General features: G+C 41.5%; 1 protein-coding gene across 1 annotated transcript in view; it reads right to left on the minus strand.

Annotated features, from left to right (window-relative positions):
• The window catches only part of LOC142652536 (uncharacterized), a 371,082-nt gene that overhangs the window by 104,000 nt on the left and 240,134 nt on the right, over positions 1–26,948 (minus strand). The window contains exon 19 of the mRNA XM_075828181.1: positions 10,225–10,362. Coding sequence (XP_075684296.1) covers positions 10,225–10,362 — 138 coding nt within the window. The remainder of the gene's footprint in view (positions 1–10,224; positions 10,363–26,948) is intronic.

Consider the following 26,948-nt stretch of genomic DNA (forward strand, 5'->3'; position numbering starts at 1 on the left):
ATTAACAAAAATAAAAATCTTTCATACAAAGCTGCTTCATAAAAGAGAAATAAAGTGGCCCTTAATAAATGATGATAAAAGAGGTAAATGGTTCCCAGGCTAAATAGTGTTGGATAATAAAGCCATTGTCCGAAATTAGTTACATTTTTGTCTAGAAACAGCGCAACTTTTGTCCATGGGTTGTATCTACTGCTGCAGCTGAAACCCATTCAATTGAATGGGTTAAGCTGCAATAACAGACATAGCCCATCGACAAGAGTGGCACTGTTTTGAGATAAAAAAAATAAAAGAAAAAGAATAAAGATAGAAACAAAACTGTATGTTATGTAATGACCTTTAGCGAAGCCTCATATGACCTATGAAATATGTGACTGTACGTTAGAAAAAAACGTGTGATATATTTGCCATTGCTGTTGTTCTGTGCTGCCACTCCTCACCTGTCCTCATTCGGTCTGTGTACATACTAGAAGTCCTAAGTGACATAGTGATACATAGTGATGCAAAACCATTTCAGACTGCTGTGAAGATTTCTCAAACGGACGTTGGACATCACTATGGACCCAACAGCGTGGAAAGTCTATACACAGGTCCAATGGGAACTGGCAGAATGGGACGGCCTCATGCCAGATCTAGATATAAATTCCAATTAACCATTTCAATCAAAATCCCCAAATCACATAAATCTGGACCACTTTCCTCTCTGCCAACCCAAAATATTTCAATAATATTGTGCTAAATGTTTATACATCTTCAAAACTGCTCATTTATATTAAACTTTCAATCCATATATTATTTGCCTACATTTAGAAATCAGAATTGAGACACTAGTGTAAATCTAAGGAACACAAAGAGATACCTCATTAATATCCAGTAAACCCACGGAGCAGGACTTGTCACTCAATGCCCCTTCACTTACAGTAAGAGTAAAATTGTATAATTACTGATTTACCCAAATCTATCCAAATTACAGAGGTGGCAGCATCTTTCCGCTCTGTCTATAACCCGCTCAGCTTTATGTCTTGCTGTTTATAAGTCACATAAAATGCTGTGTGTCATTACGGCCTCATTACTGTTGGCTGGAAGTACATTATAGCTCATATAAATATTATGTGGAGGCTGCAATTTGAGTAATCAGTTACTTGTGATTGACAGAAATCCACACTGTCATTTCCACTTCTCGGTATGAGCTTCGCTGGAGCAGGTTATAAGCTCTAATAAGTATACGTTATCTGAAAATGCTTTGCCAATGCCGAGATCTTTACAAATGTTCAGAGAGTAAAGTAGGGGAAGTATTTTTCATCTACCTAATAATCAGCTTCATCTCTTCATACCTGGTAGAAGAGACTAAACCTGTGTTCTGATGTACACCATTAACAAAAAGTATTTACTAACTGTACAGTTTTTGGGTCAGTTCACATGGAGTTTTTTGCAGGCAGAAAATTCTGCTTGGAAAAATCTGTTCCGTTTTTTTTTTTTAAGTGGTTTTGTACCACACTGAGTTTTTGAGGCGTTTTTTTACCTCTTACTTCACACGCAAAGGAAAAAACTGTGACCGCTTTTTGCCAAAAAAAACATGTCAAAACAGCGTTGAAAACCACTGTGGCTGTATATGGCGGTTTTCACCATCTCCCATTGATTTCAATGGGGTTTTGAAGGCAGAAAACGCCTCAAGAAAGGAAGGTCATGACACTTTTTTAACCGCAAGCTTAGGCCTCATGCACACGACCGTAAAAACACCCGTTATTGCGGGTCGTAATTACGACCCGCAATAACAGGCCCATGGACTTCTGTTAGCCACGGGTACCTTCCCGTTTTCTCACGGGAAGGTGCCCGTGCCGTTAAAAAAATAGAACATGTTCTATTTTTTTATTTTACGGGCCGTGCTGCTATACTTTATAATGGGAGCACGGCTCGGAAAAGCGTCCGGCTGCCCGTGGCCGGCCGTGCTCGTAATTACGAGTCGTAATTACGAGCACGGTCGTGTGCATGAGGCCTTACAAACACCACTCAGGAAAAAAAAACGGCTCTGACTCCCATTGAAATCAATGGGAGGAGATTTGGGGTGTTTCTTCGGCACTGGTTTCCGTGTCAAAATCAGCGCCAAAAAAAACTCAGTGTGAACAGAGCCTTTCTGATTTTTTCATACAGAGAATTTGTAGAGGAAAAGTATTTTAATATTCAATTCAGGTGTTCCAACTTATTTATTCTACTACCTAGGTAACAGGTGTTGGGTGGCAAATCACCCACTGACAGTGTCAATAAAGGTTCACACTCCACTTTCTACAGTCCCTGAAAGACATGAATTCAGAGTCTTCTGCAGTGATACATAACCCAGCCTATTGCTCTGCCATAAAGTATCTGTCTGTTACTGCTCTCTATCCATGAACCAGGTAGATCAGGCTAAACAGTGCTAAAGCTGCATGGTATTGTGGGACATCAGATAAAAATGTAATACTAAGGGCTTGTCCACAAATTCCTGCAGCATTTACGTACGCATCAACTAGCAGACAATTCGCTGCACAAAATATGCACCATTTCATACGTTTTTTACGTCAAAAAATAGTGCTGATTTTTTGGTGCGTTTGCTCAAGGTCTGTATGATGATATTTCTTCCTCCTGTGATGTCATTTCCACCTCCTGTAAGAAATTCCACAGCGTTTCCGCAGCAAATTACGCAGTACGTTGTAGTTTGATGCAGAATTGTTGTTCCTCATTCATTTCCATGGGAAAAGAAAACGCAAGAAATCAGTCCACTTTCTGAAGCAACGATTGTCATGCTGCGGAAATAAAATTACCCACCACAGGTGAATTTCTGGATGGAATTTTTCTGCAGCGTGTGAATGATATTTGTTAAATCTCACCCACTTTGCTGCTACTGTATTCCGCTGTGTATTTTCAGTCTGCAATTCCGGATGGAAAATACACAGCTATTCCGTTATGTGTGGACAAGCCCTATGATTCATATTTTCATATTATTATAATTTTTTTTATTAAACACTAGGAACAAAAATCTATCACAGGACATTGACTTCCCTCCATATGCAAGTCTGTCACCCTGGGACACTGATGCTGTGTACCTATTAAAAGGTATGTGCAAAAAAAATTCCATGAAATGTTGTAATTCTATGCATCTGTGTACCTTGAGAGTCACGTTTCAGTGTGCTTTAGGTTGATTTGTGTATTGCTTTATGCTTTTTCAGACATGCTTGCTTGTGGTGCTGCCAGTTCAGAGCTCATTGAACATTTCCCATGAAGAATGCGCTCCCTACTCCCTTTTCTAAAAGCTCTAGCCTAGTTCGTAACCCCCTTTCCTTTAACATTTATATTTACTGTGCTCTTTGTCACCATTTTCTCCACCCATAAAATAAACACAGGACACTGTGCAGGTCCTCTAAGCAATACTAATAGTATTTCTCTATTTTCTAAATTGGTGCATGGGGGATGTTCAGTGTCCAGAAATCTTTTCTGCCACCTATGTAAATTAAAGTCATTTTGCCACGGTTTTGTGCTTCAGTGGGTGCTACTGCATACTGCCTCTTGTCATCACAAACACATTACCATGAGCATCTTGTAGATGCTCTTTATAAAAGTGGTCTATTTGGTGACAGGAACACTTCTCTGTCTGGGATTTCTGCAAGCCTAATCTTCATATAGAAAGATTTTTGGGCACGGACTGCACAAAAAGACCAACGTCACTCACAATTATTTATTTTACTGAACCAACACACTATGCTATGTTTACTTTATAGTGGAGAAAATTGGGCCTTTACTGAAAGAGTCACTTTTACAAAAGTCAATGATTGGAGGAACGCTCGTTATTGCCATGTATAAACAGGGCCGCAATCAGCCAGCGATGAAGGCCAAATGCATGTTCGTCGGCTGATTTAATATTTTATGCAGATGCGCTCGGGTGAGCGCTGAGCCACTTGGCTTCTGATTGGCTTTTCTCGGAAAGCTGTGCAGTTGGTGCCCAGGCTCAATAGAAAGTCTATGAGCTCGTGCACCAACTGCTCAGCTTTCCGAGAAAAGCCGATCAGAAACGAAGCGGCTCAACACTTCTGTAGCTTCATTTTAGCGATTGGTGGGGGTCTCAGTGCTCGCACCCCCACCGATCAAAACTTTGGACAAGTCACTATGACATGTCAGAAGTTTTCTAAAAGTTTAGTTACCCTTTAACTCACAAAAAGATATAGTTCATGTTAAAGATATGACTCATATTACATATAAGAAAGATAAAAAAATAGATCAGCTAATGTCAAAATATTTATTTTAGGTATAATATAGTAAAACAATGATTCTAACAGTTCATTTGCGCAGTGATGGCCTATAGTAGCAGTTATTGCAACCAATTTCAACAAAACAACCTTTCTATAATAGAGAAGGAAATCTGCTCAGTCTCTATTCTCCTTTGCAGTCCTACTTAGTACAGCTTGCTTGGTAACATCATATCCAGGGCTTCCCTAAACTGCTATAAAATATGTCCACTCCCACTGCCACTTAAATAAATGGAGGACTACTGTATGGCTTGCCCAAAATAAAATAAATATACATATATATATATATATATATATATATATATATATATATATATATATATAAAAATAATAGAAATAAATTTTTTTTAAATGCAGTCAACTTTTATTAGGGCTGTGAAATTCTCAATGAGCGGTTATTAACCCCTTCCCGCCACAGCCCTTTTTCAGATTTTCATTTTCGTTTTTTCCTCCCCACATTCCAGAAGCCATAACGTCTTTATTTTTCCATCGATATAGTACTATGAGGGCTTGATTTTTGCGGGACGAGTTGTAGTTTTTCGTAGCATCATTTATTTTGCCATATAATGTACTAGGAAACGGGAAAGAAATTATTTGTGGGGTAGAAACTGAAAAAAACAGCGATTCCTCCATGGTTTTTTGCGCGCCGTTTTTACGAAATTCACTGTGCAATTAGAACAACATGTTAACTTTATTCTCTGGGTCAATACGACTACGGCGATACCAAATATATATCATTTTTTCTATATTTTACTACTTTTACAAGTAAAAACCTAAGTGTAAAAATTTATTTTGTGTCGCCAAATTCCGAGAGCCATAACTTTTTTATTTTACCGTCGATTAAGTGGTATAAGGGCTTATTTTTTGCGGGATAAGCTGTAGTTTTTAATAATACCATTTTGGTGTAAATGCAACGGTTTGATCACTTATAATTTCATTTTTTGTGGGAGATGGTGACCAAAAAATAGAGATTGTGGCGTTTACAATTTTTTTTTTACGGCGTTCACCGTGCGGGTTAAATAATAATATATTGTAATAGTTCAGACTTTTACGGAAGCGGCAATACCAATTATGTTTATTTTTTTATTATGCTCTAGGGGGAGAATGGGAAAAAGTTTTTTTTTTAACTTTTAATATTTTTTTTTTTTTACACAATAAAAAAAACTTTATTTAACGAATTTTTACTTTTTTTATTAGTCCCCCTAGTGGGCTTCAACCAGCGATCGTTAGATCGCTTGCACAATATACTGCAATACTAATGTATTGCAGTATATCGTGATTCTGACAGGCAACTATTAAGCCCTGCCAGGGGCAGGGCTTAATAGGTGTACAAAGATGGCGGACCTAGGGGTCATCATTAGGCCCCCAGGCAGCCATAGCAACCATTGCCCCCCCGCGATTGCGTTGCGGGGGGCGTGATGAGCTGTTCGAGTGGATCGCCCCCCTCTTTCTAACGATTTAAATGCTGCGGTCTCTGTTGACCGCGGCATTTAACGAGTTAAACTGGCGGGATCGAGCGCGATACCGCTAGTTACTCTGAAGTGTCGGCTGTAACAAACAGCCGACACTGGCATCGTATGGAGCGGGTTCACTCCGTGAGCTCGCTCCATACATCTCCTACCCGACTTTGGCGTATGGCGCATGAGACTAACGTTGTAGAACAAACCTCTTTATCAGGGTTGGAAATAAGAAATAGTACAGATGGTTATTTAATCACAAATGAAGTATCCACAAAAAGAGAGTCAGCAGTATTGCATGTACGTGACTATATTGGGTGGATATTTATATAGTGCCTTTTCCATATGGAAACATAAAACTGATATTCTGTAAGGGTATGTTCACACGGGCTGTATTCAGCCGTTTTTCAGGCCGTAAACACCCCGAAAAATGGCTAAAAATGCAGGGGCTGAACGCCTACAAACATCTGCCTTTTGATTTCAATGGGATAAACGGCGTTCCGTTCCCACGGGGCGTTTTTTACGCGCCCGTTTTTAAAACAGCCATGTAAAAAAAAACACCTTGTAAAAAGAAGTGCATGTTACTTCTTGAGCCGTTTTTGGAGCAGTTTTTCATTGACTCAATAGAAAAACAGCTCCAAAAACGGCCGTAAAAAACGCAGCAAAATACGCTTGTTGATTAAAAAACTTCTGAAAATCAGGAGCTATTTTTCCTTGAAAACATCTCCGTATTTACAGCCGTATACCTTGATTCTGTTGCTATGTGACTGTACTGTTGGAGAATCACTAGTAAAACACAAGCTGTGTGCTGATCAAGCAGGGGATGCCTACTTTGTGTGACGACAAGACAGGCTTTTAAATTTCAGTTGTAAATTAATGATTGGCTAGATATATTAGCCGGAAACATCAGGATTAAGGCCAAAAGCACACGATGTGAATTACGTGCGGCTCTGCCGTGCAAATTTTCCTGTGGTAAATCCGCAGCATAATACAGTACCAGCAAAGCAAATGAGACTTCAAGCAATCTCATCTACATGTTGCAGAAATTTTCTGAACTATTTTTAATAAAATTATGTTATAATCTTTTAAATACTTAAATTATATAATTTAAAGTGTAGCTAAATGCTTGACAAACTTCTGACATGTCATAGTGACATGTCAGACGTTTGGAATGTTGGGGGTCCGAGCACGGAGACCCCACCAATCACTCGTGTGAGCGCTCAGCCGCTTCGCGTCTGTTCGGCTTTTTCCGTAAATAAATGTATCGGTGTACGGACTCAATAGAAAGTCTATGAGCCCGTACTCCGATACATCGGCTTTCCGGAAAAAGCCGAACAGACACGAAGCGGCTGAGCTCTCACATGAGCACTTCAGCTGCTTCGTTCTAGCGATTGGTGGGGGTCTCAGTGCTCGGAACCCCACCAATCCATACTTATGACATGTCAGAAGTTTGTCAAACGTGTAGCTACACTTTAAGGCCTCATGCACACGACCGTATTTTTTCCCACCCGTAAATACTGGCGTAAATACGGGTCCGGTGTCACACGTATTCCACCCGTTTTGCACCAGTATTTACGAACCCGTGATCGTAAATATGGGTCCGGTGTCACCCGTATTCCACCCGTATTTACGGGCACGTTTTTGGCGGCAAAATAGCGCTGCACTAATCGGCAGCCCCTTCTCTCTATCAGTGCAGGATAGAGAGAAGGGACAGCCTTTTCTGTAATAAAAGTTAAAGAAATTCATACTTACCGGCCGTTGTCTTGGTGACACGTCCCTCTCTTCACATCCAGCCCGACATCCCTGGATGACGCGGCAGTCCATGTGACCGCTGCAGCCTGTGATTGACCTGTGATTGGCTGCAGCGGTCACATGGCCTGAAACGTCATCCAGGATGTCGAGAGGGACGCGTCACCAAGGCAACGGGCGGGAGACCGGACTGGAGGAAGCAGGAAGTTCTCGGTAAGTATGAACGTCTTTTATTTTTATTTTTTACAGGTTTATTCTGATCGGTAGTCACTGTCCAGGGTGCTGAAAGAGTTACTGCTGATCAGTTAACTCTTTCAGCTCCCTGGACAGTGACTATTTACTGACGTCGCTTAGCAACTCTGCCGTAATGACGGGTGCACACATGTAGCCACCCGTCATTACGAGAGCTCCATAGACTTCTATGGACTGTCCGTGCCGTTATTACGGCCTGAAATAGGACATGTTCTATCTTTTTCAACGGCACGGGCACCTTCCCGTGAGAAAACGGGAAGGCACCCGTCGCCAATAGAAGTCTATGAGCCCGTTATTACGGGTCGTGATTACGACCCGTAATAACGGGAGTTTTTACGGTCGTGTGCATGAGGCCTACGCAAGGCAAAAAAAAGAAATAAAAAAAATAGAAACTACATTTTAATTATGAACAAGTGCTAATAACAAAAGCATTCCTACAAGACACCTGCAATGTATAAGGTTATGGTACATTTCATAAATACATCATCAAAATAAGAAATAAGATATAGATCAAAAGTACATAAAAAAGACAACAGAATAACTTTGCAAAATAAAAATACAAATATCTAACAGACGTAACAGATACCAAGTTAAACCTTGGCAATAGAATCACCTGTAGAAGCTCTGGTAAGGATTATCTCAGGATTTTATCGGATACTTTGGTAGTTGGTTAAAAGAGTTTTCCAATTTTATGTAAATAAAACTTTGAGTCTTTAGATCCACTATTAAGATATGCTTGTTGTCGCTGAATGGAAAACATTCAATGTTTACATTGAGGAAGTTGAAAACCATTCCTTAGGGTCTATTTAGAAATGCAGTTTTTGTGGCGTATTTTTTGCCATGATTATCATAAAATTGCCGGGAAAAAAACTGGTTATACAAACCTGGATAATTATTTTTTTTTTTACTTTTTTTTAAAAAACAGCATATTTTTGAGTGATTTTGGGCAAATAGCAGCAAAAAGCACAACAAAACTAGCATATGAAAAAAAACAAAAACTTAGAATACGCTGCTCACACAGAGAGCTTTGGCGCTGTGTGAGCAGTACATTTTCAGGTCCGGTTTTCAGCCTCTGAATGTAAACAATGAATGTTTCTATTCGCTAACAGCAATCAGAGATCTTCAAAACTGGTGATGTATTGATCCACAATGTATACCAGAAATTGACAAATTTTAATTAAACAATGATTGAGAGGGTATTTGGGTCACTTTTAGTTTCTGCCGATGAGTGGGGGTTTCTTGGGTTTGCGCATCACACATTGATGGCCTATCCTAAGTAGAGTTTATCAATGTAAAATAAAAACTTAAAGCTTCATTTACAGTACATAAAAATTGAAAAAGGGAGTCTGTCACCAGAAATGTGCCTATGAAAGCAGCAGCACAGTCATATAGTGTAGCCTTACCAGAGTATAACGCTGATTTATTTTTTCAGCTGAGTGGCTCCGTTGCAGCGATAACAACTTTATTCTTCATATGCAAATTAGGTTTTAGGAGTAACGAGGGAATCACCGTTGCAACAAACTGCTCTACCTTCTATCCACAGTTCATCCCTCCCATCTTTAATTTACAGGGCAAGGCAGTGTAGAAGCCATGATCACGCCTGGCCCCGTATTCTCCTGAAACTTCTACAGCAGTGAAGTTTCACTGGTCGAACCGGCTCTATTGCGCCACACTACACTCGGGTGCTGTACTGCGCATGCGCCGATTCCGAAGCCAAGGTGCGGGAGTGTTCAGAAGAAGGTGATCACATCTTCTACACTGCCTGGCCCTGTCAATCAAAGAAGAAAGGGAGGGTGGGACGGCCTGGGGATAGAAGGTAGAGCTGCTTGGAGCAACCGCGACGCCCTTGTTGCTCCAAAAAGCTCATTTGCATATGAAGAATAAAGATATTATCGCTGCAACGAAGCCATGCATCTGAAAAAAAGGAAAAGAGCATTATACTTAGGTCAGGCTACACTGTATTACTGTGCTGCTGCTTTGATAGGCCAATTTCTGGTGACAGACTCCCTTTAACTCTGATAGTCTGAGTATGTTCACACAACCTATTTTCAGACGTAATTGAGGCGTTTTACGCCTCGAATTACGCCTGAAAAGACAGCTCCATTACGCCTGCAAACATCTGCCCATTACCTGCAATGGGTTTTACGATGTTCTGTTCCCACGAGCCTTTATTTTACGCGTCGCTGTCAAAATACAGCGTGTAAAATAACGGCTCATCAAAAGAAGTGCTGGACACTTCTTGGGATGTTTTTGGAGCCGTTTTTTCATAGACTCTAATAAAAACCGCTCCAAAAACGGCCGTAAAAAAACGCCACGAAAACGCGAGTTGCTCAAAAAACTTCTGAAAATCAGGAGCTGTTTTCCCCTGAAAACAGCTCCGTATTTTCAGACGTATTTTGTTAATCGTGTGAACATGCCCTATGAGTTAAAAAGATAAAGATGTGTGGTTGTTAGGATTAGAAATGTATAAAATAACATCTTCCATCCCTTACCTCCAGAAAACTAAGCGTTAACTTCTCTCTAAGGTCCAAACTTTCCCTTTCAAGCACAGTGAGTTTCTCTTGGCTCAGTCCAGTATAGTTTGATAATTTATCTGTGATCGCTAAATCAGTTTCTTCTTTGTTGGAAACCTGTGAAAGAAAGGAAATAATACAGTTGATTGTTGTTTAGAAAAGAGAAAATATTACCACCAAGTATGTCTACATATTCTTATCTTGACCTCTAAGGTAACTTAACAGTTAGAAGGCTTGTTTTACAGAGAGGATTAGATACGAAGTCTGTTAACTTCTGCTGAGGACCAGCAACAAGCACTGATTACAGTGCTCCCTCAAGTTATAATATTAATTTGATCTGGAATGACCACTGTAGATTCACAAAGTTTTAACTTGAGACCATAACGCTACACAAAACTACTAATTGGCGCAGAAGCCCCAATAATATCGTAAGCCCCAATAAATGTAAGCACAAAACCAAATACAGATAAAGCAAATCCTACATATAAAAGTCAGAATGAGCTGCCGGAAGCTGGCAAATCACTTTCTACAGTTAGGTCCAGAATTATTTGTACAGTGACACAAGTTTTGGCATTTTAGCTGTTTACCAAAACATATTAAATATACAGTTATATAATCAATATGGGCTTAAAGTGCAGAATCTCAGCTTTAATTTGAGGGTATTCACATCCTAATTTTAGGAAGGGTTTAGGAATTACAGCTCTTTAATATGTAGCTGCCTCTTTTTCAAGGGACCAAAGGTAATTGGACAATTATCTCAAAAACTACTTAATGGTCTGCACGGGCTATTCCCTCGTTAATCCATCATCAATTAAGCAGGTAAAAGGTCTGGAGTGGATTCCAGGTGTGGAATTTGCATTTGGAAGCTGTTGGTGTGAACCCACAACATGAGGTCAAATGTCTCAATGCAAGTGAAACAGACCATCATTAGGCTGAAAAAATTAAATCCATCAGGGAGATAGCACAAATGTTAGTAGTGTCGAAATCAACAGTTTGATACATTCTTGGAAAAAAAAAAGAGCATACTGGTGATCTCGTGAACTCTAAAAGGCCTGGACGTCAATGGAAGACAATAGTGGTGGATGATCGCAGAATCCTTTCCATGGTGAAGAAAAACCCCTTCACAACATCTACCCAAGTGAAGAACACCCTCCTGGAAGTAGGTGTATCACTATCTAAGTCTACCATAAAAGGAAGACTTCATGAGAGCAAACATAGAGGGTTCACCACAAGGTGCAAACAATTAATCAGCCTCAAAAATAGAAAGGCCAGATTAGACGACTCTGCAAAACAACATCTAAAGAAGCCACCCAGTTCTGGAACAGCATGAAACTAATATCAACCCGTACCAGAATGATGGGGGGAAGAAGTATGGAGAAGGCTTGGAACGGCTCATGATCCAAAGCACACCACATCCTCTGTAAAACATGGTGGAGGCAGTGTGATGGCATGGGCATGCATGGCTGCCAAAGACACTGGGTCACTGGTGTTTATTGATGTTGTGACTGAAGACAGAAGCAGCCGGATGAATTCTGAAGTGGTCAGGGATATACTTTCTGCTCAGATTCAACCAAATGCAGCAAGGTTGATTGGACGTCGCATCACGGTACAAATGGACAATGACCAAAAACATACTGCGAAAGCAACCCAGGAGTTTAAGAAGTGGAATATTCTGCAATGGCCAAGTCAATCACCAGATCTCAACCCGATCGAATATGCCTTTCACTTGCTTAAGACAAAACTTAAGGCAGAAAGACCCACAAACAAGCAACAACTGAAGGCCGCTGCAGTAAAGGCTGGCAAAGCATCACAAAGGAGGAAACCCATCGTTTGGTGATGTCCATGGGCTCCAGATTTCAGGCAGTCATTTCCAGCAAAGGATTCTCTACAAAGAATTAAATAAACCATTTTATTTATGGTAATGTTAATTTGTCCAATTACTTTTGAGCCCCTGAAATGAGGAGGCTGTGTAGAAAAATGGTTGCAATTCCTAAACGTTTCATGGGATATTTTTGTTCAACCCCTTGAATTAAACCTGAAAGTCTACACTTCAATTGCATGTCAGTTGTTTCATTTTAAATTCAATGTGGTGGCAGCAGAGCCCAAGATTGTGTCACTGTACAAATAATTCTGGACCTAACTGTATGTTGGAATAATTACACCTAATGAAGATATATTGTGGACGTTCAATTGTATATAACATAATACTGCCTGAAAGAACAATTAAGAAAAACAATTATACATTTTATTAAATATATTGTGTTTAGAATGGGCTAATAGCCAAAGGTAACTCTGGTAACAGGCATAAGCAATTGGCACCAAGATGAATGTGAGAGTGCTATTGTCAGGGAGCATAAGCTCCGTTCAAAAGTATCTAGCAACCCCTCTCATACATCCATAGAGTAGTGATGCAAATTGCCAGTAAATTAACACCTGACTAAACAAGCAGTGTCCCTACGCGTTTCTGCACTCTATTATTTTAAGAGTGCGTCCTCATTGGTACACAAGCAAACAGGCGGTCCTCTGATATATTTCAGGACTTAAGCCCAGTTTGCGTATTTTACAATGAATGCCGGACAGCACTGAAAAGTGTTGTATCGTGTCTCCCGGCATGCGAACGACAATGATATCTGGCCGCTCGCGCGCCGGGAGAACGCAGAGTATAAATGGACTATGTCCTGCCCATACAATCGGCGTCATCAGAGGACCGCAGCCAATCATCATTTAGAGCGTCATACATGATGTCCATGACTAGGAACGACCCCACTGTCAGTGAGCCGCCAATAGATTTTATGGGACGTTCTAGCGTCCCTGGTTACCAAGGAAATCCAGGCAGCTTATTTACAAAGTTCACTGGAGATATCCACAGGAGCGATCAATTACACATAGGGTAAGTTATAACTAAGATAAACGATTATTACGGCCCACACCATACAAAGAGCATTATAGTGGATCATATATGTGGGAACAAACTACCAATAGGATTGAAAACTTCACAATAGGCAAGAACTCAGAGCGGAAGGGAACAACATTGGGAGTGTATGCATTAGATGTATACCCAAGGAATGGAAAAAAATCAAAGAACATTAACTGGGTTTGTAAACCCAGTGGTACTGGACAAACGTCCACACAAGTAACATTTGTTGAAGAGGACAACCAACAAGAGAGCCTTACCTATGGGTCCCACGGGATGAGGCTATAGATTCTCAAAGCCCCTGTTGTTCCTCAAGAAAGCATGTAAACGAAATATGCTCGTTTAGACCCATTGGTTTTGTCGTCTCCATTTGGAGAATGCGTCTATCCCAATTTCCACCTCTATCCGGTAGGCGAACCTTTTCTATTCCTTGGAACTTAATCAATCTATAATCTCCCTGGTGAACATCCCATATATGCAGAGAGATAGGAGTATCTGCTTTCCTAAGGATGTCACATACGTGATCTCTGATACGTCTCCTAAACTCCCTGATGATTTTTCCTATGTATTGGATGTTAAAAATACACGTTAGGAGATAGACCACACCTTTGGTTTTACAGTTGATAAAATACCTATTTTCATAGGTCCTTCCGGTACAAATACTTTTGAAGGTTTTGCTCGTCAGAATAGAGTCACATGCCTTACATGTCCCACACCGATGGGTACCCTTAACCTCTTCCCGCATTTTCACGTACATGCACGTCGGGGAATGCAGCCTGTTCGCACATTCCCATTGGCATGTACGAGATGGAGATCGTGCGGGCACAGAAGCTGTGCCGACACGATCGCTGCGGGAGCCCCGGTTATGACTGACAGCCAGGCTCCCGCTGCAACTGCCGAGATTAAAGAAACCTTCAATCTCAGCCGTTTAACCCATTAAATGCCGATGTCAATAGCGACCGCGGCATTTAAATTTATTGACAGAGGGACTTTAGTCCATTTATACTCGGCATTCTCCCTGTGCACGAGCGGCCAGATATCAGTGTTGTTCGCACGCCGAGAGACACGATACAGCACTTTTCAGTGCTGTCTGGCATTCACTGTAAAATACGCAAACTGGGCTTAAGTCCTGAAATATATCAGAGGACCGCCTGTTTGCTTGTGTACCCCTGAGGACGCACTCTTAAAATAATAGAGTGCAGAAACCCGTAGGGACACTGCTTATTTAGTCAGGTGTTAATTTACTGGCAATTTGCATCACTACTCTATGGATGTATGAGAGGGGTTGCTAGATACTTTTGAACGGAGCTTATGCTCCCTGTCACTAGCACTCTCACATTCATCTTGGTGCCAATTGCTTATGCCTGTTACCAGAGTTACCTTTGGCTATTAGCCCATTTTAAACAAAATATATTTAATACAATTTATAATTGTTTTTCTTAAATGTTCTTTCAGGCAGTATTATACTAACTGTAAGTTGAGTACAGGAGTTTCAGCACACACAGTACAAATAAAATGGTGCAACTCTCTCTTGGTGTCCAAAGGAGCTGCGCTAGTCCTGGCACAGATGGAGAGAAGTGCAGTACATGTAGTACAGGCAGAAAGCAATAAAGTGCATGTAGTACAGGTAAAAAGCAGTACAGTACATGTAGTACAGGTAGAAAGCAGTACAGTACATGTAGTACAGGTAGAGAGCAGTACAGTACATGTAGTACAGGTAGAGAGCAGTACAGTACATGTAGTACAGGTAGAGGGAAGTACAGAACATTTAGTACAATTAGAGTGCAGTGCAGTACATTAGTACAGGGAGACAGCAGTACAGTACATGTAGTCCAGGTAAATAGCAGTGCAGTACATATAGTACAGGTAGAGAGCAGTACAGTACATATAGTACAGGTAGAGATTAGTACAGTACGTGTAGTATAGGTAGAGATGAGTACAGTGCAGGTAGTACAGGTGGAGAACAGTACAGTCCATGCAGTCCAGGTAGATAGCAGTACAGTACATGTAGTACAGGTAGATAGCAGTACAGTACAGTGAGACAGCAGTACAGTACATGTAGTCCAGGTAAATAGCAGTGCAGTACATATAGTACAGGTAAAGAACAGTACAGTACATATAGTACAGGTAGAGATGAGTTCAGTGCATGTAGTACAGGTAGAGAGAAGTACTGTACATTTAGTACAGGTAGGGAGCAGTACAGTACATGTAGTACAGGTAGAGAGCAGTACAGTACATGTAGTACAGGTAGAGAGTAGTACAGTGCATGTAGTACAGGTAGAGAGCAGTACAGTACATGTAGTACAGGTAGAGAGCAGTACAGTACATGTAGTCCAGGTCGAGAGCAGTGAAGTACATACAGTACAGGTAGAGAGCAGTACAGTACATACAGTACAGAAAAAGAGCAGTACAGTATATATAGTACAGGTGGAGATTAGTACAGTACATGTAGTACAGGTAGATAGGAGTACAGTACATTAGTACAGGGAGACAGCAGTACAGTACATGTAGTCCAGGTAGAGAGCAGTGCAGTACATGTAGTACAAGTAGAGAGCAGTACAGTACATTAGTACAGGGAGACAGCAGTACAGTACATGTAGTACAGGTAGAGAGCAGTACAGTACATGTAGTACAAGTAGAGAGCAGTACAGTACATGTAGTACAGGTAGATAGCAGTACAGTACATGTAGTACAGGGAGATAGCAGTACAGTACATATAGTACAGGTAGAGAGCAGTATAGTACATGTAGTACAGGTAGAGAGCAGTACAGTACATGTAGTCCAGGTCGAGAGCAGTGAAGTACATACAGTACAGGTAGAGAGCAGTACAGTACATACAGTACAGAAAAAGAGCAGTACAGTACATATAGTGCAGGTGGCGATTAGTACAGTACATGTAGTACAGGTAGATAGGAGTACAGTACATTAGTACAGGGAGACAGCAGTACAGTACATGTAGTCCAGGTAGAGAGCAGTACAGTACATGTAGTACAGGTAGAGAGCAGCACAGTACATGTAGTACAAGTAGAGAGCAGTACAGTACATGTAGTACAGGTAGAGAGCAGTACAGTACATGTAGTACAGGTAGAGAGCAGTACAGTACATGTAGTACAGATAGAGAGCAGTACTGTATATATAGCACAGGTAGAGAGCAGTATAGTACATGTAGTACAGGTAGAGAGCAGTACAGTACATGTAGTACAGGTAGAGAGCAGTACAGTATATATAGTACAGTGCACCAAAAAGAAGAACCAAGGAGTCTCTAAGTCAAAAATTACATAATCTTTTTATTTGACAATATTACACTGTTTACAAAAAACAAGTTTCTAAAAATGAATCACAAATAAAAGCATGGCCGCCACATGGGTCAATATACATCAAATATGGTCATATATAGTACAGTTAGAGAGAAGTTGTAATGTCCATGGCTGCGGGATGTCAGCTCCGTTCTCCCCCTGACAGTCGGCAAGCGCTGGCCCCAGCCTCCTCCTCAGAAGAAGCCAGCGCTCGTGAATACTCACCACAGCCGTCTCCCGTAGGGTGCGCGCGCACGCTCGTGCATGCTCTTAAAGGGGTAGCGCGCGCACCGGACCTCGTTCATGAACCTTGACCCGTGAGTACTCTAGACTATAAGAGGGGTCCAGCCCCCTAGTTCGATGCCTGAGCTTTGTTGTGTATTCCTAGTCTGTCTTGCATATGGCCCCCTAGTGTTTCCTGCTCCCAGTGTTTCCTGTTCATGTATCCTATTACTTGCATCCTGATCTAGTGCCGTGCTGTGTTGTATACCACGCCTGTTCTGCTTCTCCACAGCGGACGTCCACCTGCTGCCAAGCTAGCCTTGCTACTGTCCGAGCTGCCACAGGTACCCTATACGAACTATAGACTTTGACCTGCGACCTGTTGGCCAGCTGCCATACCGCCAAGACGGTAGGGCCCAGTGGGTCCACAGACCCTTCGTTACAGTAAGTAAGCTCGGGCCATGGATTCCGCTGGTCGATCCAAGACCATGACGACGTCACAGGAGATGCGGGCGGATTTGCTGGACCTCCAGTCTCGACAGGACCAACTACTCCAGGCTTTGATCATTCTCGTACGTCAGCCGGAGGCATGAGCTGCCGTTCCTCCTACTACACCTCCTGGCAGTGTTGATACTCAGACTACACCTCCTGGCAGTGTCGAACCGCGTTTTTCTTTGCCTCTTCCGGACCGCTATGATGGAGACGCAGGCTCCTGTCGTGGATTTTTGAACCAGTGCCAGATCCATTTCAGCCTGTATGCTAGGACATTTTCATCTGACGGGCAAGGGTCGCTTTCATCATCTCTCTCCTCACTGGCAATGCTCTTGCATGGGCGAACCCTATCTGGGAGAGACAAGGACCAGAGACCTGTGACTTCCAAGCCTTTCTCCGGACTTTTCGAATGGTGTTTGAGAAGCCTGGACGGGTCTCATTTGCAGCGGCTACCTTGATTAAACTACGCCAAGGAGACACCTCTGTGAGCGAGTACGCCACCCACTTCCGCAGCCTGGTGGGAGAACTGTTATGGAACAATGAGGCCCTGGTAGCTGCATTCTGGCATGGACTGTCTCCTAAAATTAATGACGAACTTGCCGCTCGAGACCTGCCATCTACCCTGGATGACCTCATCCTTCTGTCCGCCCGGATTGATATGCGGATCCGAGAACGCCTCCAAGAGGTTCCTCCAAGAGGAGGGGGCCATCTTGTGCTCCTGTGCCCCCAAAAGTCCCAAAGCCTAGGGTTGCTAGGAGCGACAATCCTGGGTAAAAAAGGACTTCCGTCCAAATTGTCTTTACCCGTGACCATAGTATCCGGCGAGAGAACGCATCAGGTCTCTGCGTATCTGGACTCTGGATCCGCTGCTAATTTCATCCGTAAAAACCTGGTGGACCTTCTATAATTGCCTACCACCCCTATGGAGAGCCCGTTGACAATAGCCTCAGTAGATGGTCTACCCCTGCCAGACCCAGTTATTGCTGTGACCAAACCACTGGGGCTCCAAGTAGGGGCTCTCCACTCCGAACTGCTGTTGTTCTATGTCCTACCCATAGCCGTTGACCCTGTGTTGCTGGGCCTGCCTTGGCTCTGATTGAATGCCCCAGTCCTGGACTGGAACTCTGGAGAGGTTCTCCAGTGGGGTCCCGAGTGTCACAATCGTTGCTTGGGACAGATTCGTTCGCCTCAGCCTCCCCTGCCTTAGTCACTGGCAGGATTGCCTAGTCATTTTGCTTCATTTGCGGACGTCTTCAGCAAAAAAGAGGTGGAGACACTGCGCCCACATCGGGCATATGACTGTCCTATCGAGCTGGTTCCTGGTGCTTCCCTTCCCCGTGGTAGGGTATATCCTGTCTCTCTCTGCCAGAGACTCTGTCTATGTCCACTTATGTTAGAGAGAACTTGGAGCGAGGCTTCATACGCAAGTCTTTCTCCCCAGCAGGAGCCGGGTTCTTCTTCATCAAAAAGGATGGTTCTCTTCGTCCCTGTATAGACTATCGGGGTTTCAACCAGATCACGGTGAAAAACAAGTATCCATTGCCATTGATCTCAGAATTATTTGACCGTATACGTGGTGCCAAGATTTTTTCGAAGTTAGACCTGTGGGTGGCTTACAACCTAATCTGGATTTGCCAGGGTGACGAATGGAAGACAGCATTTAACAGACGGGACGGACACTATGAATATCTAGTAATGCCCTTCGGCTTGTGTAATGCCCCAGCTGTCTTCCAGGAGTTTATTAATGACATTTTCAGTGACCTCCTCTATGTTTGTGTAGTAGTCTATCTTGAAGACATCTTGATATTTTTTCTCCAGATCCTATGACTCATCAGAAACATGTCCGTCAAGTCTTGCTGCTCGTGCCCACTCTTAAAGGGGCAGCGCGTGCACCGGACCTCGTTCATGAACCTTGACCCGTGAGTACTCTGGACTATAAGAGGGTTCCAGCCCCCTAGTTCGATGCCTGAGCTTTGTTGTGTATTCCTAGTCTGTCTTGCATATGGCCCCCTAGTGTTTCCTGCTCCCAGTGTTTCCTGATCCTGTATCCTATTACTTGTATCCTGATCTAGTGCCGTGCTGTGTTGTGTACCACGCCTGTTCTGCTTCTCCACACCGGACGTCCACCTGCTGCCAACTTTCTTCAAAGCTAGCCTTGCTACTGTCCAAGCTGCCACATGTACCCTATACGAACTATAGACTTTGACCTGCGTCCTCTTGGCCAGCTGCCTTACCGCCAAGGCGGTACAGCCCAGTGGGTCCACAGACCCTTCATGATGGCAGTATAGTACATGTGTAGAGAGCAGTACAGCAGATATAGTACAGGTAGAGAGCAGTACAGTACATGTAGTACAGGTAGAGAGCAGTACAGTAGAAACTCATGTCATCTTAGGCTATCAATATCTGATTAGTGGGGGTCCGACTCACGGCAACTCTACCGATAAGCTATTTTGAAGGGGCCGCGTCACTCGTACAAGCTCTACTTCCCCTTCATTCCTTACTTGCTTGTACTGTGAATCGCTGACACACTTGCTGCGGTAGTTCAAAGTATTCCAGCTTTCTCCCATTCAAGCAAATGGGAGAAGGCTGTAATACAATGAAGCACCGCTACAAGTGTGTCAGCGATTCACATGAGAGAAGGGGAAGCAGTGCTCGTATAAGCGCTGCGGCCCCTTTAAAATAGCTGATGGGGGGTGCCAGGAGTCAGACCCCCCACCAATCATATAGTGATGGCCTATCCTGAGGAAAGGCCATACATTTCTTATGACTGGAAAACCCCTTTAACTCAGTGAGGAATTGGGATGCACAAAAAAGGAAAATCATCACACACTCATTATTTATGAGAATAAAAATAAACATTGGAATAAAATAACGGAAAAACTCTCAATTCTATGAAACTTACTAGGAAAATATCTTGCACATATTTACACAGATGCTTCTGTGAACATAGATAGATGTAAATTCTGTATTATACAGCCCAATTGTAGGCAACTGGAGACAGTAGTCACATGATTAACCTTTAACACTTGCCGTCGCTTCTCTATTTATTTGCATCACCAATTATCTAGGACAAGAACTGTGCCCCAGATCAGCCAAGGTTACTGCACACAGCGATAAGTAGATCTGCTTGAGATTCCTTACAATACAAAACTGATGTAAAATAAAAAGACAAAGCATTACGGGCAATCATTGCTGCAACGTTCCAGAGAACAGATCACATTTCTGTAAAAAGCTCTTACAGCTTCAGTCTAATATATAGATGGACGATGCTTAATTCATCCCATATATGGCTTCAAGATTGATATGCCAGTCAGGCAGCCGTACGCTACATATGTTTTACATTTAAGGCATACATATGACTGATTGGAACAAACACCAATTTTTACATTTTTTTTCCTAGCACAAAGCGCAAAGTATTCAGCAGTTTCTAATGAAAACATTGCCTCTGTGGTAACCCAAAAAAATTATCTTTATGGGAAGAATAAAAACATTTTTAAATGTTCTCAGAGATCAATTTTCTGCCAAGACAGTGAAAAGATGGAAACGCACAGCCAGAACATTTGTGAACTTTAGAAATTCACTGCTTCCCTTTAATTTTTTTCCCTTCATAGAAAAGTACCTGGTTTACACTAAACTTTATGGGTTAGTGATACTTCGCACCAGGTACACAAGTACTTCACACAATATGATGCTTACTTCTGGTTTTACATAGGACTGCAAGTTAACCTTCTGTAAACAGTACAAACCCAAAGAGATGAATGACAAATGGAAATCTATGTGTTGCATTCCTTTAAAAGGGTTTTCCCTCATCTCTCCATTCACTTTCCAACTGGATGTGGCGGCCCTAATAAAGGGTATATAGACAGGGATTGTAGTGATGAGACAGCCCCTTAAGATGTGACCTTGTCGATGGACGGAGGCTCCTGAGATATAATTCTGGTATGTCAAATATTGGTAAGAACCTGCTCCTATTAAAATGTATTTAGAACTGGCAGTTTCCGGATGTGAAAATTTCCTAAAATTTTCCTCTGCTTTGGGATTTCTGTGTTTGGTATAATTTCCTAAATTGCATTGATGCATCATACCCTGCTTGACAGTCTGCATGCTACAACTCATAGTTCGTACCATTCACGCCCTCTACACCTCCTAGCCATGAGGGGCTCTAGAGGATTTATATGGAGCATGTTGCGAAGCAACTGCAGCGCTAGCTAACATACATGTTAGTGATGACATTCAGTTCATTGGGGCAGTGGCAATCCACAGGAAAGATTAGGAAAAACGTCACGGAGAAGAGGAAGCAGCGGCAAATCTGAAATTTGAGCAAATTTGAAAGTGACTAACATTAGTGTAAACAAAGTATTAGTGGAAAAAAAACAAAAAGAAGATCAGTTGTGCAAGGCTAGTAGAGGCGAGAGAAGAGGTACTTTGTGTTTTGCCATGCAAGTTATTTTCAGCTATAAACGGTTTCTGCGTACTTTGTACACTTGGTGATGTGGTATTTGGACTGTGTTTGTGCTATGAATCAGTTGTCTGTATGTTTGTTTGTGACTCTAGTAACTCCTCCTGCAATTCTAATGGTGAGGATGATGTGGTTTCTTTGAGTGTTGAGTATTATGTTGCTGTTGTTTGAAATGCAAATAAACATGTATAAAGCTATTGAATTATACAGAAAACTAAGAATGTTTATTAGGTGTCACCAGATGAATGGTTTTGAACAAAGCAACTCACATACATTATAAGGCTATAACGTGCTTATTTAGAACTATGACTGGAATATCTAGCATGCTACAAAAATAGAAGATATAAACAACCAAATCAGAGAAGAATTTATCAAGAAAGCAGGTAAAATAACATGAACTAAATTTAAAGGGACATTATCATTTTTAGCCGTTAAAAATGGTCCGAGTGTCAACTGGATTTCCCGGCCTGACCACGGTACAGGTGAACAGGACTCCTGCCATCATAGACATTTATGATGCTAGCAGTCCCTGACTCCCCCACGGAACTACTGTTCCGTATTGTATCATTTTTCTTAGAACTGAACAGCAGTTCCGTGGGGAGGCAGGGAACTCCTTACAACATAAAATGTCTATGGTGGCAGGAGTCCTGTTCACCTGTACCGTGGTCTGCCGTGAAATCCAGCCGACACTCGGACCATTTTTCACGGCCTGATCTCGGTCGTGTGCAAGAGGTGTTAGAAACCTCATCTATTCCTTGGGACAGTGTTTCAATGGTCTAATATTCAATGTTCTAAGGAATAGACCCCCAAGTCTAATGTTAACGGATTGTGTGTGTGATACCCCCACATTTTAACTAAATTTTAACTTAATTTCTATCATTTTACACAGTGTGTCGTGGCTGTTATTGCTGTATTGCCTCTATTAGTAATTGATGCCACTGCCTTGATTTATGTTTGGTGTTTACGTTGGTAGGGACTTGGTGCCACCTTACTTTACACGGGTCAGCAATCACATTGTCTAAGTCACAGAGAAAATGAAACAATGCCCCCCCCCCCCCAAAATAAAATGAATCTTCCTACATAATGATCTTCCTCATAATAAGATGTTGAAAGATTGTGCATATGATAGAGACAGCCTGCAACATTGTGCCTATAACAGAGCCAGCAAAAATACTGTCCCTTTAATCGCATTTCAAAGTACACAAGAAAAAAATGTATCCTGCATATTTCTTTGTCTGCTAAAACCAGGTGCTAGCTCCTTTACTACTTTACACAAAAGAAAATATTTTATGGTTGTATTAGGAAGGGGAAAAAAGATTTACACACATTTAAGAATCTTTTTACTAGACAGGTATCAAAAGCCATGCAGATGCAAATATCTTTCTTCAAGGGATATTGGCACAACTAGACAAATGCATTTACTTCCACTTGATTTAAAACATTCCAATTTATTTTTAGTGCACACATGGATATACTTTTTACCTTTTTGTGGCACAAGGCCCAAAAGTATGGATTTTTTTTCTGTTTCTCTTGAGAGAAGTGAAATTCATAATGTGACGACTTGGGACCTTTATCTGCAAATTCTTCCTTCTATTTATTATCAGTAAAAGTAGAGCTAATTTATGGAGCTAGCTGAGCCTTAAGGCACACACTATAGGCAAAGACATAACTTAAAATCTGCAAATAACTGAACCTAATAAAGAAGGTGTGGAAATGCTGCTTCAGGATTCTATGGTACACTGAATTTTAAGCGTTTTTTTCTGGGAATACAAAGCATTCATAATTGAGCCCTCAGTGGTCAGCTGTAATCCGTGGGTAAACCTAGTAGTCAGTGTTTAATTTTCATGCAGCATCACCACAGGTGATATTAAGCATTGCACTGTGCCCATTCAAATTAATGGCTTATCTGTGTGATGTAAGGCAGGACTTGTACGCCAAAGAGAAACACTCTTTGTAACTGCTCTCCTCTCTGGTCAAGAGATGAGGATCCTGAGGACCCCCCTCTATTAAATAATAATTATCTAATAGGGTGTTTGGAAATAGGTTTCTTAAACTAGACAGCCCCTTTACGGCTGGAATCACACATGCATGAGTGGATCTTCTAGTTATTAACCCCTTCACGACTGCCATACGGCTATATACATTCTAACTGCCGATGCCCGATGCAGTTAGCACGCGTATAGACGTTTGCAGTGTGCATTGGGGTTTAATGTGTGCAGAGCTGCTTCAGCGTGAGCAGCTTTGCACTAATGTATGATAACCTTAGGAGGAGGTGTTTGCAATTCTGGCTCCTATGGTGCATGTGAATGCCCCTAGCTCAGTGTAGGACCTTCCTCCTGTGTAATATTCCAAAAAGGTACAGGGGATGAGTATTATTATTATTATAATTTTATTATATTTTTCTGGAGTAACATTCACAACACTGACAGAGCTGAAGAGTGGAAGGGAAGAGGAGAAAATACATGTATGCACTCTTGCAAACCGGTAGACTTAGCTCTATAACTCAATGGTTGTATCTTCTAGTCCCCATTTAGAGAAGGAATAGCAGCTCTAGAGTATAAACTGCTATTCTGACCAGTAAAATCCCTTGCAGATTAAAAAAAGAGGGTCATTAAAGTCTAAGGCCCCAGGCACACGAACGTGCTTTTGCAGCCGCAATTCCCCTGAAAATCCACGGGAGAATTGCGGCCCCATTCATTCCTATGGGGCCATGCACACGAATGTGGTTTTCACAGTCCGTGCATGGCCCCGAAGCCCGGACCACAGAAAGAACCAGCAAGCCTTATTACGGCCGTGTTCTGCGGTCCAGGCTCATTGAAAATAATGGCCGCGGCCATGTGCACGGCCCACGAAATCGCGGCCGTGCACATGGCTACGGTCGTGTGCATGAGGCCCAAGTTATTATTATCTTGGCAGAGAGGTACCTACTGGAAGAAATATATAAAAAGTATTTTAATGCACATTAAAGAGTTGATTTTTTTCGTTTTTTTTCAAGTGAACATCAATGTCCAAGTTCATCCTTGTAAAGTGCTACAGATTTTTAGTACTCTAAATGATATAAGTCCTTACATCCACAATCTCCAGTTGGAGATTCTTCCACAGCAAATGTCCACTACACAAGCTCCCAGAAGTCTCTAACTTTATTTTTTTAAGTGCGATGATATTTAACCCCTTAATGACCAGCCTATTTTAAACCTTAATGACCAAACCATTTTTTACGGTTTTCCATCGTTGCATTCCAAGAGCTATAACCTTTTTATTTTTGAGTCAACATAGCTGTATAAGGTCTTGTTTTTTGCGGGACAAGTTGTACTTTTTAATAGCACCATTTTGGGGGACATATTATTTATTGATTAACTTTTATTAACTTTTTTTTGGGGGGGAATAGAAAAAAACCTGAAATTTCGCCACTCTTTTTCGCGTCTTAAATCTACGCCGTTTACTGTGTGATATAAATAACACACTAACTTTATTCAGCGGGTTGTTACGATTGCAACGATACCAAATTTGTATAGTTTTTGTGTGTTTTACTACTTTTACACAGTGAAAACGCTTTTTTTTCAAACTTATTTGTTTTCGTGTCTCCATATTTGAAGAGCCGTAACGGTTTTATTTTTTCGCCGATGCGGTTGTATGAGGGCTTTTTTTTTGCGGGAAGACTTGTAGTTTTTATTGGTACCATTTTGGAGTAGATGCGACTTTTTGATCACTTTTTATCACATTTTTTTAAAGTCAGGATTCACAGAAAACAGCAATTTTTCCATAGTTCTTTATTAAATTCTTTACGGCGTTCACCGTGTGGGTTAAATAATGTAATAGATTTATAGTCGGGGTCGTTACGGACGCGGCGATACCAAATATTTGTAACTTTTTTACTTTATTTTATTTTTTTAATAGTAAAGCATTTTGTAAGGGGAAAAGCTGGGTTTTTCATTTTTTTTTCACATATTTTTTAAATTAACTTTATTAAACTTTTTTTTACTTTTTTACTAGTCCCACTAGGGGACTTTAATATGCGATTCTCCGATCGCTATTATAATACACTGCAATACTTTTGTATTGCATTGTATTACTGCCTGTCCGTTTAAAACGGACAGGCATCTGCTAGGTCATGCCTGCGGCATGATCTAGCAGGTATTCGCTCCAGGCAGACCTGGGGGCCTTTTATTAGGCCCCCGGCTGCCATTGGAGACACAGACACTCGGCGATCTTATCATCGGGTGTCGGTGGGAGACAGAGGGAGCTCCCTACCTCTCTCCAAAACCACTCAGATGCGGTGCACGCTATTCATCACCGCATCTGAGGGGTTAAACGGGTGAGATCGATACTTATATCGATCTCACACGGCAGAGCAGGGACGCCCCCAGCCCTCAGCTGCCTCTGGCAGCTGAGAGCAGGGAGATTTGACAGCTCCTGCTCTGTTTACTTTATCCTGATGCAGTGCCGTAAAAAGGCATATGCATCAGAATAAAGCCCGTTAGTGGCCGCCGTGAAAAGGTGTATTGGCGGTCACTAACGGGTTAACAAAATGTTCACTTATCTTTTTGGGTGCCTAACAAAAACATGTATATGATATCATAGATGGGACCTAGGATAGCGAAGTATAGATTGATGCTGTAGTGGCAAAATGTGTGGTTTAATTGAGTAATATAATATAGCATGATATAGCACTATTCACATATTGACATAGTACCAAATGTGGCCAATATAACTCCATAGAGTTCTAATATTGGTGTCATACAATGCCCAAATAATATCACCCTTCACTGCCAAAATACCACCAGACAGAGCCATGAGATAAATACACATAATTACAATATATACACATACCATATATACAGTTCTAATATGTTAGTCTAACTCCACTTGTTTTTTTTAGCTGTATTTTGATTTTCAATATATACACTATGATTGATTCCATGAGCACCCTATATTCCTGTTTGTACCTCACAAAATAGCAAATTTTATATTCTCGTCAATAAAACATGTTTTCATGAAATCAAATCTTTATGGAAAATTTTGTGTCATATTCCCATAATTATTATGCTTAAAACCAAGCAGAATCTTTTGATGTCTTGCGATACTTAAAACATCTGTTACTTTACACTGTGTCACATTTTCTGTATTTTTTTATGTTACCAAGAAGTATAGCATTTCATAAAGACTAATAAAAAATGAGTTGGTCCCATGAGCGCGTTACTTTTAACATTATCTAATAAAGCTTGTGAGGACGTTGTACACAAAGAAGGTTTCCAGGTATTCCATGAGATTTTTATTTGGTACCTGCCGGAAAATATGAAATGTAACAATAATGGGTTGT

The sequence above is a fragment of the Rhinoderma darwinii genome, chromosome 5, assembly GCF_050947455.1.
Source record: "Rhinoderma darwinii isolate aRhiDar2 chromosome 5, aRhiDar2.hap1, whole genome shotgun sequence".
NCBI classification, from domain to species: domain Eukaryota; kingdom Metazoa; phylum Chordata; class Amphibia; order Anura; family Rhinodermatidae; genus Rhinoderma; species Rhinoderma darwinii.